Source organism: Cervus canadensis, chromosome 14 (genome assembly GCF_019320065.1).
Source record: "Cervus canadensis isolate Bull #8, Minnesota chromosome 14, ASM1932006v1, whole genome shotgun sequence".
NCBI classification, from domain to species: Eukaryota; Metazoa; Chordata; class Mammalia; order Artiodactyla; family Cervidae; genus Cervus; species Cervus canadensis.
Window position 1 is genome coordinate 30,582,581 of NC_057399.1, and position 16,290 is coordinate 30,598,870.

Consider the following 16,290-nt stretch of genomic DNA (forward strand, 5'->3'; position numbering starts at 1 on the left):
TTATTTTTTGAGGTAATTATTTCCTCAAAAGAAACACATTTTATATCCTCTAATTTCATTTGAAAAGCTGTTAAAACATCTCCAAAAGATTTCAACGAATTATAAAACTTAGAAATAAAATTTTCTTTGACCACACTAAAGATTTAATTGAAGAGACAAGTTTGACTTTCTGTTATGTTTTTGAATAAAATTTTCTTTGACCACACTAATGATTTAATTGAAGAAAAAAGAGAGACAAGTTTCACTTTCTGTTATGTTTTTGATGATAATGAAAACAGGTAACAAGTTTCTGAAGTGCAGTTTCCCAGAGACTAAATATTAAGGTCTTCAAAATTATCTAATAAAAATGGAAAATTGCCAAAGTACAATGTCAAATGAAAAACAAACTATTTTGTGTAAATTTAATAATATGTAAAAATACATGTATAGGCATATATTTAGATTTAAATGAAATGAAATAACAAGTAATTTTCTTGATAATTTTCTAAATTTTTCTAATTTCCTATAACAGATACAAATGCATTTTACTATTAAAAAGTATTAAAAGAGATATGCAGTTTTTATACTTACATTAGCCACCTTTTCAACATAAGTCTTCATTGTTTTAACAATCACTTTTCTGTCCTTAAAAAAGAAAAATTGTCTCAATGAACTTACAGTTACAGATTTTGTTATAGAATAACTATAGATTAAGGTATTTTCATAGTTAGAAATTTTATACAATCCTAAACGTCCACTGGAGTGCTTTTCATTAGTGAAAACAGTTATTTAGCCAGAACAAAAAAATGCAATATATTCTAAGAATTCCTCTCAGAGCTACTATAATCTTAAGACTTCTTTGTGACATTCCATTGAGACATAAATATGGAACCATGAAATTATCAGCTGCAAGGTAAGTCTGGTGAAACTACCTTCCTTTATACTAAAAACTGAGATCCCTCTTCCAATATCTGAGCTGTCTTCAAATGCATAAAAGTCAAGCATACAGGTGGCATTCAATACATTATTTACTGAACAGAGATTACATTTGTATTAAAAACTGGACAAAGTACAACTGTCCTTTAAAGGGGAATTATACCAATTAAGGAAATGAGGATCATTTCTATTAAGCTTCTGTAATTAATATGAATCTGTAGCATTTCCCTCAAAGTACTTAAGACCCAGAGGAGCAATGTATGGCTGCACATTTTCTTTTCTTTCCTCTTCCTTCCCAGCACCAAGATCATTCACTGAGGAATCAAAGAAACTGACAGGTATCAACACTTTTAAAAACCCGAACATAAACACTGTTTGGGCTTCCCTGATGGCTCAGTGGTAAAGAAACTGCCTGCAACGCAGGAGACACAGGTTCAATCTCTGGTTGGGAAGATCCCCTGGAGAAAGAAATGGCAACTCACTCCAGTGTTCTTGCCTAGAGAATCCTATAGACAGACAAGCCTGGAGGGCTATAATCCATCGGGTCACAAAAGAATCGGATGCGACTCAGCAATTAAACAACAAATACTGTGTTTATTTGCTTGACAGATCCCTTCCCATACAATGACAACACAAGGTTTTCAAACTTGAAGACTCCAGCAGAGAAGAAATAAGAGGCTCAAAGAGGAGCCAGTTTCTGTGAGGCCTTGAGGTACAACTTTGCAAAGATAACGCTGTGCACAACAGGGAAGACCCCAAGGAGACTGAAAAGGTCCAAGGAGAGGCAGCTCCTGACCGGCCCTTACCTTGGGCGTGCCATGCCAGAGGCAGTGCATGGCCACTCTGGCGCCATCGTGCGTGTGTGCCAGGTACACCACTGCTTCTCGGATGGCTTCAATCATTTCCTGGGGAATAAATGCGGTCAGGGCTTTGGTTTACTCTTTCCTTTTGCTTTTTCACAATCTGTCTAGTAAGGAGCGGTAATGCACAGAGAATGAAAGGCAGAGAGTACAGGTAGCAAACAACTTAATTTTTAATTTTGTAGACAGGCATGCATACATATAACCACTTCCTAGAAACATTCTTTTCCTATCAAGAGCAGTAAATGTTGCCCACAGGCAATTTCTATTAAAATACCTGAGCTTCATCAAAGTCTATTCAAAAAAGTATGTATACAGTGGACCCCTGAGTGTGATGTGAACCAGAAAGGTTCACTTACACATGAATTTTTTTCACTAATATGTACTACAGCACTATACCATCTGCAGTTGGATAAATCCCCATCCCTGATGGGGTAGGGATGATTACAGGTGGGTTTTTGACTGAAGACAGGAGTGTCAGTACCCCTAACTCCCATACTGTTCAAGGGTTAACTGTAAATATATAGTATATTCTCAATGACTTTTCAAGAAGAAAGAAATCTAAGAACTGGCTGTGGTATAAGAAGAAAGCTTTTAACTTAAAAAGCCAGATAAAATAAATAAAACATTCTTCCAAAAAAGTCACATATAATGAGCAGAAAGTCAAAATAATAATTTTGTCTGAAAATGTTTTTCTTTTAGTTTATCAATGGATCACCTCTGGAAATCACGTTAATAATTCACCATCAAGACACTTAAGTAACATTTCTCTTAAGGAAAATTAATCTCTATATTGACATTTAGACTAGGCCTTCACTTACCTTTTAATAAAACCCAGTCATTAAAGTATTATGAGGTAATTTTAGCTATTTTTAGTCTTTATTCTCTGTTTTCAATGTATATATATATTTTGTAATTATATTTGGAAGACAAGCATATAGGACAGGATGAGTTCTGCCAGCCAATAGCTGCAGGGCCAGTTTAGTCCATTCCCAATTTTAAAAATTTATATTAAATAAACAAAGTCTCCTGCCAGGAAGGAGAAAAGTAGCCCATTTTTATCAATAAGGAACAAAAAATTCCACCCTTAACTATCTTACAACCCTTTTCAAGAGTACAGCTTTCAGCTTACAGATCTAAACTTACAAATCTCTTCAAAGCTATCCAGTTGGGGAGTTACACATATATTCCAATCATGCTTCTTTCATCTCCAAAGTTTTTTTTTTAAGTCTCTCTATTGAAAATGCCGCAGGGGCCACAAAGATTTGTCTGTTTATATTCACACTAAGTTCCCAAATATTTTCTGGCTATTACTAAAAAACATTCAACACTAAAAAGATAAAGACTTTATGGAGTATATTAAATGATCATTTTCTCAGTTCTGAAAGTAAAGTCCTGCCTCAGAAAATCCAGAACTGTGAGATACTGGGCAGGAAACAAGCACGATCCTCCCAAAGAGAAGCAGCAGCTGTTATAAACTACGTGCTTAGATAGGTGGCTACACTTGGAAAACTATTTTGCATGTCAATTTTGAGAGGGTCAAAATTCCTATGAATGTTCAATCTGGCATATTTGTAAAAAAAAAAATGTGAATCTCATTATTTGGTTATTGCTTATTATTAGAATGAGAACAAATGGACAGTGAATTCACAGTATGATGAAGCAAGCAAAATTCAAGGGACTAAATGAATTCTCATCTATACTCCCATCATTGACTTGAAGGGCAGTGCAATTTACCTTCACTCTCATATAAGGTCCAGTCTTTCACGGTCCATTTAGTTTTACCTAAATATCCTCCAGTCACCTTTTAACACTGATATAATTTTTTTTTTGTATCAATAAAGGTGAATTTCAAACTCCTTGAATGCTGAATATTCCTCCATGTGTTAGTTAATTTTCTGATTATGTTAAGCTAGAGTATACTCTCTAGATTGTAATTAAAATATGAAAATTCAATGGAACTGATAAAACTATGGTCAGGTCTACTGTCTTTCTAGCAAAAGTCTAAATGGAATTTAGTCTAAATTCCATAGACTAAAAAGTCTAAATGGAAGAAGGCGACTTCTTCAAAGGAAGTGGAGAGTATTATCTTTGCTAAATAAGGAAACACCACCAATATACATCAAAGCAGTATTTCACATTTTTACTCAGCATTCAATGTTTCAGTTTAAAAACTAAAATCAAGAACTTACTGATCTTAGCTTTGGGGGTGCATAGGTGAAAAAGTCCAAAAATACTTTATGTACCAGTGAGTGCTTAATCACAGCTTCTCTGAAAACAGAAAAAAAGAGTCAGAAATGGTAGTATAATAATACAGAGGTAGGTAACCTTTGTTGTCCTAAAATAATCAAAACAACTGAAATGGTTTTAGCAAATGTCATTTGTCATAAATAGATTAGCTTCAGCAACACCAAGACTTGAAAAAAAACTTTCAGACCTATAAAAATAGTGCCATCTACAACCAAGACCAGACTACAAATTTCTAGTACCTAATCAGCAAATATGAAATTGCTGTTCAAAATATATTCAATTTTCTTAAATAAAGCCATTAACTTTCTTTTACCCAACAATGGACACGTGATTAGAAATCCACATGTGGACTATATTTTAATGGCTATTTTTTTTTGTCACATCTCCTTTATAATGTATCCTTTTTACAAAAACATTTCAGCAGTTAAAACCTAAACAGATCAAAACAGTATCAGCAATTGCAACAACACCTAATTGACCCAAGCCTCCTAGTGTGACACATGATGAATTCAGATGTACAGTGTAGGTTAATGATCAGGTACCAAATTTAAGTTCACATGGAATATCCAAGTAGAAGGCAAAAATAAGCTGTTTTTAATGGCAAAGCACTGTTCTGAGCACTTTGGAAATATTGTTTAATTTTCATAAAACTCTATGAAATAAATACTATCATCACAATTATATGGGTAGGGAAACTAAGGCACAGAGAAGTTAAATTGCCAAAGGGCACAGAGTCACTAATTGAGGGAAACACCAGGATTCACAACCCAGGAAGGGTTCAGAGCAATGCCCTAATGCCAAGTAGGCCACATGCATGGACTTTTAAATCTCACAATCCAATTTATATAGTAGACCGTAACTGGCAAACTATTTACCTTTCCTATGCAAAGTCTACATAAAACTTTTCCCTTTCAAATGCTATTTGTTAATAAAAAACAAAAAAAGTTTTCTTACTTTTGGGCCATTGGAGTTAGAATCTGTTTCATTTCATCCATGATAAGCTCTGATTTTTCTGGCTGTACCTCTAATACTTTGTCCAGAGTTGGGTGATCTGCTGACTGCAAGAGAAGAAAAATCAAACCCCTCTAAATTTGATCATGTTTCTCCAACTTTAGAACAAAGAAAATCAATTAGAGTCATTTTACATAAACTTAAATTTTTAGATTTCCCATAACAAAAGCACCTCTGTGGATACACTCAGAGTAGTTCCTGATTATCTAATTCTCATTTGATATACACTATCGTACTTACAGGCTAAATAACCAACCAACTCAACAAGTCAGCCAGTAAAGACCTGCCAAGCACTTAACAAGTGCCTATTCACAAGGTCAAGTAGTCAGTTAACAAATTCTTGCCACCATGTGTTTTGTGATTAGCTGGATATTCCTAGAGGGACTGTGACAAAGGAGCACTAAGTTCAAGCCAGGAGCTGAACCTGCCCAGCAGAAGCAACCCAGGAACCAATCCATCTCCCTTGAGATCAATGTGTGTACTTGCGTCTAACGTCTGCACTAGATCCCTTAACTGTCCTAGTCCCACTACTAGCCTTGTAGTACACCCAGGGTTGGGTCTCTCTACTCTGCGTCCTCTCCACGTAGGACCCGGAGAAGGGTCATCCACAGCCAACACGGAGCTCGATGCCCTTCAACCAGGGCTGGTTAGCAGGTGTTTACAAAGCTCCACTGATGATTAAGAATCTTCTTCCTAGGTCTATCTGACTACTGTAGCAACAGAAGTACTGAAGTGTACTTCTAGTACAGAAGTTCAAGAGTACCTGTGAAGGAGTAACACAAGCAGTTTTAATTTATAGGGGATTTAAAGATCATGCTCTGGGAAAGAGAAATTTAAGTATGATCACTTGCTCAATACACCAGAGACAAAACATTCCAAGAGGATAAAGGTTAGGGGACAGTCTCTTAAAGGACCAACCAAAGGAAAAATATATTCTGAAAATAGGGCACTGGAAGGTAAAGAACAGCACAAAGGAAAAGTAAGTCTCGAGGAAAAAACTGTCTTGAAGCATCACCTTGTAAAGCTGGAATGTGTTCCCATAGAGTTCTTCTGTCAGCATGTTCCTCTGCTCCAGGATGGCCTTGTCATTGTAGGCGTACTCCACAATGGCGGACGCTTCCGCGTGCCGCAGGAGCTTCCTCACGTGGCCTTTAAAGCTTCGCATTATCTCTGCGATCTGTGCTTTACTCCTAAATCCGATGTGACCACAGGAAAAGTAAGTGATACAAGGAGAAAGCTGGGTGGTGATAAAACACAACGCACTTCTCCTGAGACCTCTCATCATTGTGTGTGTGGAGGGGGGGGAGTGACTACCCCAGAGAAATGCTCTGAGAAGGAAAATCAAATTGCCTTGTATATCTACCTTGTATTTCCTTGCTATTTTCCCTCTTTTTGGCCATGCTGTGCAAATTATGGGAATCTTAGTTCTCCAACCAGGGATTGAACCCAGGCCCTCAGAAATGAAAGCATCCTAACCACTGGACCACCAGCAAATTTTCTATGTGACTTGGGGGGCAGCCTGCCTGGGTTTGAAACCTGGCTCCGCTGACCAGCTAAAAGCGCCTGAACAAGGTATTTAACTGCTCTGTGCTTCAGCTTCTTCAGTCATAAAATAGAAAGAATACGGTTACTATGAGGATAAATGAGTTAAGACATGCTGAGAACTGTAACCAGCACATAGTAAGTGCTCAATAAATGTCAGTTCCTATCAGGAAACTGTTTAGCTTGAAAGAAGCTGGGTAGAAGGAGAAAAGGAGAAGGTAAAAGTCAAAGATGCAGGATAATACGAATAAAACATATTCCAGGATTCTCTTTGAAAACAGGACTTAATCACAAGTATTTCTATTCTATCCTAAAATAATCAAGAGGCCAATAATTCTAGTCAGGAATACAGTTTTTAGGAATTTTCCAGCTGTACTTCTTTGTTGTTGGTTAGCACATTTGGGCACATTATTACACTTGGGAGGGCAAGACAAGTATTAATTCCACCTGGTTTAGGAAATCCTCCTGTCTTGACATTTCCTAACCCACTTACCCTGGTCAGGTCTACTCATTTGCCCTTCCTACCACTCCAACCTCTAAATAACTAGTGACTAATTAAAAGTTTATTATAACCATTTCTCTTCTTCCAGGACTTCAAGATACACTTGTAAGGTCAAAGAAGGCAATACTACCTTCTACATTATTTCAATAACTTTTTTTTTTTTAATAACTGTTTTTTAAGACCATACTCCTTGCAAACATCTGCTTAAGGCTACCATTATGGTCACAGATTTTTACGAAACATTTATTTGCACACAATAGGTTATCCAAATCTTAAAAAAAACTAATTAAAATATTTTATAAATAAAACAACTCACCCATACATGAGAAACTTCTTAACAATATTTCTGGAATATTTAGCTTTACTTAACTCAACCAAATCACCTGAAAAACAAAATACATTACAATGATTGGGTAACCTCCAGAAACAAGGAGAGAACTGAATGCACAATCCTGGGAACACAAACAAATAGCTCCCTATTTGTCTCAGGCAAAAAACAAACAAAAAGTGAAAAGGTCCTGCAGAGGACGCTCTGCTATTCCTCAACAGAATTCTTTTTCAACACAGTGTTGAGTATTTCAGGAGAAAACAAGCAACTTTATACCAATGATTACAAAATACATGTAAGAAAATACCTCGCAGTTCTTCAAAAGCTTGTTTCCTTTGCTCTTCATTGCCAAACTGAATGTAACACTGGATCACACGAGTTGAATCGTGCGCAAATGCAATCTGTAGGAAAACAGTTGGGGCCTTTAGACAAATTCTCCCTGAAAATGTATGTTTTTATCATATCACTTATGATGTATTGCTCCCTCTTTTACAACTCCTTGTGAGGAAAAAAAAAAAAAATAGGGTCTTCATGGCTAATCAAATCTACATTACTTGGGAGTAAAATTCTTTATTTAATTGTTCAGAATGGCACTCTTTGGTTTTGCTGGCTACTGTATGGCATTGAGATAGGAATGGATTTAACTATTTTTAAAGATTTTATCATTATAATTAAAACCAAACCAAATCTGTACAATCATTATACATACTGTATTTCTCATTTCTCTGACAGTTACTTTCCCTAAAAGAGGAATTTTCCAGTGCAAAAATTCTATTACGCTGTGATTTTTTTTTTTTTTAATATAAATGATCTAGGAATGGTTGGCTTTGACAACCAAAGTCTTGCTACATAAATAATTATATCCAGATACACACTGGCAATTATATTATGAGCTAATCACTCCATTTCTCACATTTTCATTATAATTCCTGAATATACATCCAGTTATATTCCTAGAAAAGTATTTCAAATCTGATTCTCCAACCTTAACCCCCTCACAACTACTGGATGGATTAGATCCTCATGGATGGACCTGCCGATCAATTTTCTAAAGCAATAACCATAGATAATCAGTCATGCAATATTACTTTTTATATACTAGTCTATTTCAATAGTGCTTATTACCTGTTCCTAAGTCTGTCTTTAAATTTTTTAATTCTAACAAATCAGAAGGTAAAGGTGTATCTTCATCAAAGTCACAGATTGCAGAAGAATTTGCTTAAGGGAGGTCTGTTTAGACTTTTTTATAAAAATTTAAAAATAATTTTAAAAAATCAGTCTGAGATTTCCCTCGTGGTCCAGTGGTTAAGAACCCACCTGCCAATGCAGGGGACATGGGTTCAATCCCCGGTCTAGGAAGATCCCACACACTGTGGGACAACTAGGCCCATGTGCGACAACTACTGAGCCTGTGTTCTAGAGCTGGGAGCTGCTACTACTGAAGCCCATGTGCCTAGAGCCCATGCTCTGCAACAAGAGAAGTCACTGCAATGAGAAGCCTTTGCATCATCACTACAGTAGACCCTGTGTGTCCCAACTAGAGAAAGCTCAGGTGCAGCAACAAAGACCCAGTGCAGCCATAAATAAGTAAATAATTTTTTTAAAAATTAGGTTGTTTTGTGCATATATTGATTACCTACTATGTAACCAATATATGTGGTTTAAATTTATTTTTCCAATGTAGACTTAAAAGTGAGTTGGTGTTATTAGATATTTATAGATGAAAGTAAGTTTATGAGAAATTAAGAAACTTGCTATCCTTACAACTCTGGAAAGAATTTCTTTGAGCCCAGATGCTGTTGTTCTCCACCCACCGCCACCCCCACCCGCCCTGCCATTTGCCATGCAGTAATGGGGCCAGATGCCATGATCTTAGTTCTCTTAATATTTAGTTTTAAGTCGGTTCTTTCACTCTCCTCCTTCACCTTCATCAAGAGGCTCTTTCTTTAGCTCCTCTTCGCTTTCTGCCATTAGAGTGGTATCATCCACATACCTGAAGTTGTTGATATTTCTCCCGCCTATCTTGATTCCAGCCTGTAACTCATCCAACCTGCCATTTCTCATGATGTGCTCAGCGTATATCACATCTCATGATGTGACAGCAGACAGCCCTGTCATACTCCTTTCATAATCTTGAACCAATTAGTTGTTCCACACTTGCTTCTTGTTCCATAACGCATACACATTTCTCAGGAGACAGGTAAGATGGTCTGGTATTCCCATCTCTTTAAGAGCTTTCCAGTTTGTTACGATCCACATAGTCAAAGGCTTCAGTGTAGTCAATGAAACAGAGGTAGATGTTTTTCTGGAATTCCCAAGCTTTCTCTATGATCCAGCAAATGTTGGCAATTTTCTCTCTGATTCCTCTTCCTTTTCTAAACCCTGCTTAGACATCTGGAAATTCTTGGTTCACAGGATGCTGAAGTCTAGCATGCAAGATTTTAAGCATGACCTTACTAGCATGGGAGATGAGCGCAATTGTCTGATGTTAGCACATTCTTGAGTATTACTCCTCTTGGGAATTGGGATGAGGATTGACCTTTTCCAGTCCTGTGGCCACTGCTGGGTCTTCCAGATTTGCTGACATATTGAATGTAACACTTTGATGGCATCATCCTTTAGGGTTTTGAATAGTTTTACTGGCATTCCATCATATCCACTAGCTTTATTAACAGCAGTGCTTCTTAACGGCCACTTGACTTTGCTCTCCAGAATGTCTGGGTGACTGACCACATCATCATAACAATCTGGTTCACTTAGATCTTTTTTGTATCGTTCTTCTGTGCATTCTTTCCATCTCTTCTTGATCTCGTCAAGTGTCTACTAGGTCTCTACCGTTTCTGTCGTTTATTGTGCCCATCTTTGAGCAAAATATTCCTTTGATATTTCCAGCTTTCCTGAAGAGATCTCTAGTCTTTCCCCTTCTGCTGCTTTCTTCTAGTTTCATGTACAGTTCACTGAAGAAGGCGTTCTTGTCTCTCTGTGCTGTTTTTTGGAAATCTGCGTATAGTTGGATATGCTATTCCCTTTCTCCCTTGCTTCTCGCTTCTCTTCTTTCTTTAGCAATTTGTAAGGCCTCCTCAGGTAACCACTTTGACTTCTTCCTTTTCTTTTTCTTTGGGATGGTTTTGTTCGCTGTCTCCTGTACAATATTACGGACCTCTGTCCATAGTTCTTCAGGTACACTGTTTACAAGTTCTAATCCCTTGAATTTATCAAATGTCTAATAGGGATGATGACTAAGCGAAAGGATACAAAGTATGCACTGGTTACCATAACTGCTGGCACACAGTAAAGAATAAATGGGCTGTCCTGTCTGAAGGCACAGATTAACTCCCGAGTCCACAGGCATCAGTAGTAACAATAACCTAAGGGTAAATGAGAAGCGTCTTGAGCGTGCATTATTTATAAATTGGGCATAAGAGGTTACTGTTAGAGATGGCTAGTTCTATCCTAAAAAGATCTTGCTGGCTTTAAGAAAGCAACAGCTGGAAACTTGCTATTGGAAGACAGTCCTTCAAACTGCAATAAAGCATTTGTTTAGACCTATGTATATGTATGACAAAGGCAGGCCCTCAGGGTCTCCAAAGATACTGAGTCTGTTGGCTTACAAGTGAATATCACTAAAAGTGTAAAAGTGTTAGCCATTCAGTCATCTCCAACTCGGCAACCCCATGGACTGTTGCCCATCAGGTTCCTCGGTCCATGGAATTCTCCAGGCAAGAATACTAGAGTGGGTAGCTGTTTCCTTCTCCAGGGATTGAAACCGCATCTCTTGTGTCTCCTGTGTGGCAGGTGGATTCTTTACCATCTGAGCCATCAGGGAAGACCAAATATCACTAAGTATTTATCCAAATACACAAGAATCAACAGAAGTTTACTATAAAACAGGATTAAACAGCAATAATGAAAATCACTTTAAAACTCCCAAATCTACTATGTTAAAGATCTTTGCATAATGCTTATAAAAGCAAGGAAGAAAGTAATATGTTTGCTTTGCACATTCAAAATAGCCAGCATTTAGAACCTACAGAGTTCACAGTAAGACATCCTAACAAACACTGTTGAACTAATAAATTCCCTGAGATAACTTTAAGAGAACACTGAGTGAGTGAAAGTCACTCAGTTGTGTCTGACTCTTGGCGACGCCATGGCATATATAGTCCAGGGAATTCTCCAGGCCAGAATATTGGAGTGGGCAGCCTTTCCCTTCTCCAGGGGATCTTCCCAATCCAAGAAATCAAACCCAGATCTCCCGCATTGCAGGCAGATTCTTTAATAGCCAAGCCAAGAGAACACTGATTTATTTTAAATAAATTATTTTAAAATGAACAGCCAAATACTTGATAGTCTTTTTGCAATTTCCCAGCAGTAAGGTCTCTATTAAATTTTTCAGAGAGATTATAAAAGGTATTTGAAAACTGAGGCCAAATATATTAAAAACAGAAACAATTTCATCTGTAATAAATAATCAACTACCCTTTACTGAGAGAGAGTCAATTTAGTTCTTAAAATTGCAACTATGAGTACGCCCTACTTACAGTTTTAATCTTCCCTTGAATCAACTTCTGCAAATCACTCATCAACTTCACTCTTTTCTCTTTATCACAATCTTTTCTATAAAAGAGGCAGGAAACATAGCTTAAGTAAAGACATTATTTTAAACACACAAAACTAAAAACCGTACCAATGTACATTCACACAGTTCAGTATGATCTTCCCTTCGAAGAAAGCAAACCTTTGACATTAAAATTACCATTCCAGAGCAGCTAGAGAAAAGCAATTTTCTCAAAGGCAGAAACTCATCTCACAAGGTATAATTTCATGCATCAATCTAAATCTTAACAGCCAGAACTTCAAAGCAAAGCAAATAATAAAACAAATCCAAGATACCAAATACGCAAGTATTTCAAAACCTAGCCAAAAAGAACTATCCTCCATTTTCTCAGAAATTTCTCAGGAAGGACATCAAATCCATTTTAATTCTCATACAGTTTCCTAAGCAGATCTTGATGCCATCCTAATGATTCCACGCATTTCTGTAAAGGGCACACATCCAGACAGTGATGCTTCTCCTGGAGTGTTATGAAAACTCCCTAAATAACCGAAGTGCTATGCCATTTATTTTAGGACATCTCACTATTTACAAAGTACACTGTTACTCCTCCATCATCTCCAAGGGCTCAATAAAGACGCCATTGGCTAGCATTACCTTCTTAAGATCTCCCAGATTTGCTTTGCCCGAACGACGATGTCATAGTTGGTTTTATCACTGAGTTGCCTGCTCTGCTTCAGTTCTTTCTTCTTTTTTTTGAATTCATCCCATTTGGGTTTCTTGACTGCTGACTCTAGTCATTACAGAAATTATTTTCAATTATACTTAACATTCTCAGTGCCATAAACCCAGCAAATTTGGTACCTATGGCAATCAGTAATCAAGATCAATACTCATTGTAGGAACTAGAAGGGGGAAAACATTCCCTATCAACTTAAACTTTATTTCATTTTCTGAGCAGTTTACATATTTTAAATTTGGTTGATACCAACTGTTCACTCATTCAACAAATTGATTCTTAACAGGACACCTATTAAGAAAAAAAAAAAAGGAAACTAAAAGGATTATAAAAGCAATTAAAAATTTTAAGCATCTTTTTCCATTGTAAAAATGAAATTTTACTTTAGAACATAAAGATCATTGCACGTTAGGTATAGTCAATTCTCAATGAAAACAGAAATTAGTCCAAGTTAACATAGGAAAAACAATAGTCACAAATTCACTACTCTGAGTGCTGTTATGTATTAAGTAATTTTTACAACAGCTCTGTGAGGTGGGTACTGTTATTATTCCCTCTCATGTCAGGGAAAGAAACACTGGGTAGATAAACTCCCTATCCAAGGTCACTTAACTCCTAAGTGGCAGAGACAGGATGTAAACCCAGATATGGCTCTGAAACTTAATATTCTCTGCTGTCTCTAACTCATGACAATGCACAGTGAAAATTTCTAAGTTCTCTACAATTAGGGTCATCCTATGAAAGTATCTATCTATTGCTTATTTTTTTATCTTCACAATCTAAGCAACTTATTAATTGAATAAAAAAAAATCCCAATGAGGCCAAACAAAGAACAACTTAATAAGATGGGTATTATTTACATGAGTACCCTGCAAAGAACCCTTAGGAGAACTGATTATTTCTAGATACTGCCCTTTCTCTGATTAGAAAATAAACTCAAAAAACAAAATTCTCCTATAATCTTAAAACCTAGAGACTAAAATTTCATTTCCTTCTTGTCTTTTCCCACCACACATATTTTATGTTAATTTCCTTGATGTTTTTCTCCAAAGAAGACATACAGATGGCTAACAAACACATGAAAAGATGCTCAACATCACTCATTATCAGAGAAATGCAAATCAAAACCACAATGAGGTACCATTACACGCCAGTCAGAATGGCTGCTATTCAAAAGTCTACAAGCAATAAATGCTGGAGAGGGTGTGGAGAAAAGGGAACCCTCTTACACTGTTGGTGGGAATGCAAACTAGTACAGCCACTATGGAGAACAGTGTGGAGATTCCTTAAAAATCTGGTAATAGAACTGCCATATGACCCAGCAATCCCACTCTTGGGCATACACACTGAGGAAACCAGACCTGAAAGAGACACGTGCACCCCAATGTTCATCGCAGCACTGTTTATAATAGCCAGGACATGGAAGCAACCTAGATGCCCATTAGCAGATGAATGGATAAAAAAGCTGTGGTACATATACACACTGGAATATTACTCAGCCATTAAAAAGAATACATTTGAATCCATTCTAATGAGATGGATGAAACTGGAGCCCATTATACAGAGTGAAGTAAGCCAGAAAGATAAACACCAATACAGTATACTAACGCATATATATGGAATTTAGAAAGATGGTAACGATAACCCTATATGCAAGACAGAAAAAGAGACATAGATGTATAGAACAGACTTTTGGACTCTGTGGGAGAAGGTGAGGGTGGGATAATCTGAGAGAACAGCATCATGTATATTATCATGTGTGAAACAGATCACCAGTCTAGGTTGGATGCATGAGACAAGTGCTCAGGGCTGGTGCACTGGGATGACCCAGAGGGATGGGATGGGGAGGGAGGTGGGAAGGGGGTTCAGGATGGGAAACACATGTAAATCCATGGCTGATTCGTGTCAATGTATGACAAAAACCACTACAATACTGTAAAGTAATTAGCCTCCAACTAATAAAAATAAATGGAAAATAATAATAATAATAATAATTTCCTTGATGTCTTTACTTAAACATTATTATACTCTAGGTATTCTTCCATGAAACTAAATATTCCTCAAGAATGTAATTTTTAATGGCATATCATATACTACAATGTATTTTACTCCCCTTACTGCTCACTTACTTATTCCCAATCTAATAACAGAGGATTACAGGCAACAGAGGCATATTTACTATTAATATTAGGACATCATATACTATACAGCAGAGGATAGTAACCGATCCACAGTTCATTTAATTGTAAAAGTATTTGGGCAGCCTTGACATATGCCATGTTGGGCTGCAGTAGATATAACCAATTTTGGGAATGACCAGTATCCAGTCCCCCTCAGTTGCTGGTATTAAAATGAGAAAATCAGAGTTCTACTTTGAGATGCGGGGAACTTATCTCCTATAGCAAAAGGAACAAGGGGCACTCTTTAATGAGAATGTGTGTGCACTTAAAATGCAGGTATCAAGAATGCCAGTGTGGGGACGTCCCTGGTGGTCCAGTGGTTAAGAATCCTCCTTCTGATGAAGGAAACGTGGGTTCAATCCCTGGTCAGGGAATCCCACGTGCTGTTGGGCAACTAAGCCTGTGAGCTGTAACTGGATAGCTCATGCTCTCTAGAACATGGGCTGCAACGAGAAGCCTGCACATCACAACAAAGACCCAGCACAGCCAAAAAATAAGAAAATTTAAAAAAAAAAGAATACCAGTGTGGAAAGGAAGAATTAGGATCTATGAGAGAAGCAAGGTAAGAGTAGATAGGCAATAGAAACTGGAAGAAAAGGGGAAAAGAGAAAAGGGCTAGACCAAGAAAAAATCCTTCAGGCCTCATGAGAAATAATGAAAATTTCCCTGCTCTCCTCCCTCCCTACGTCTCTGTCTTAAGGCTGCTGTCCCTCCAGTGAGCAGCCCTAAGCAGAGCAGAGAGCAAGGACCAGGGCTAAAGGACTGGACTAAGAAGGCCCCTTGGCAGTGGTCTCAGTTGGCAGCAAAAGGGCAGTGTCAGGCTCCAGCATGCTGGAGAAAAAGGGAATGAAAGACAGCAGAGAAAGTCTCCTGACGCTGCAGAGAAGGCACCTGCAGGTCAGCAAGATGCACAGCATCTTGGTTGTACAATAGAGAGCAACGCTCTGAGTTAGAGACCACCCCTTGAACATCACCATGATGAAGAGAGTAGTAGTTTGTTTCAATAGACAAAGAAGAGCCTGGCCAGCATTTCTAATCAGTTAGCAACCTAGCCTGCACCAGTTCAGGTCAAATCTATCATGTGTATTATATACCTTCTCTGGAACGGTTTACCAGGTCTGAGCCATATGGTAAGCTGGTACTCTTAGAATGGCCTGAACTCTGTGACAGCAGTATCTACATGTTTCTCATTCACCAGGACACTGGTTATTTAAGGCTGGCTTCCATGCTGATTACCTGGGGCTTGTACCCTCACTGATTAATTTCTTTTCACTGTCTCTTGATGACAGTGTGCAGAAAACTCAAGTATTTGTTTGCTGAATGAATGAGTTCATTAATGTCAGCCTACAGAAAGGAACGCTTCATTGAGATTCCAATGTATAAAGCCCATTACAACTTAGCCTAACTC

The 16,290-nt window shown here is 37.5% G+C and overlaps 1 protein-coding gene across 10 annotated transcripts in view; it reads right to left on the bottom strand.

Moving 5' to 3' along the window:
* PUM3 (pumilio RNA binding family member 3) overlaps positions 1 to 16,290 on the bottom strand; it is a 51,049-nt gene that overhangs the window by 23,758 nt on the left and 11,001 nt on the right. For all 10 annotated transcript variants that reach the window (XM_043486881.1, XM_043486884.1, XM_043486883.1 and 7 more), the window contains 9 exons: positions 12,621 to 12,756; positions 11,950 to 12,025; positions 7,716 to 7,809; positions 7,397 to 7,463; positions 6,052 to 6,226; positions 4,980 to 5,083; positions 3,968 to 4,046; positions 1,722 to 1,820; positions 571 to 624 (listed from right to left, as the gene is read on the bottom strand). In XM_043486881.1, coding sequence (XP_043342816.1) covers positions 571 to 624; positions 1,722 to 1,820; positions 3,968 to 4,046; positions 4,980 to 5,083; positions 6,052 to 6,226; positions 7,397 to 7,463; positions 7,716 to 7,809; positions 11,950 to 12,025; positions 12,621 to 12,756 — 884 coding nt within the window. The remainder of the gene's footprint in view (positions 1 to 570; positions 625 to 1,721; positions 1,821 to 3,967; positions 4,047 to 4,979; positions 5,084 to 6,051; positions 6,227 to 7,396; positions 7,464 to 7,715; positions 7,810 to 11,949; positions 12,026 to 12,620; positions 12,757 to 16,290) is intronic.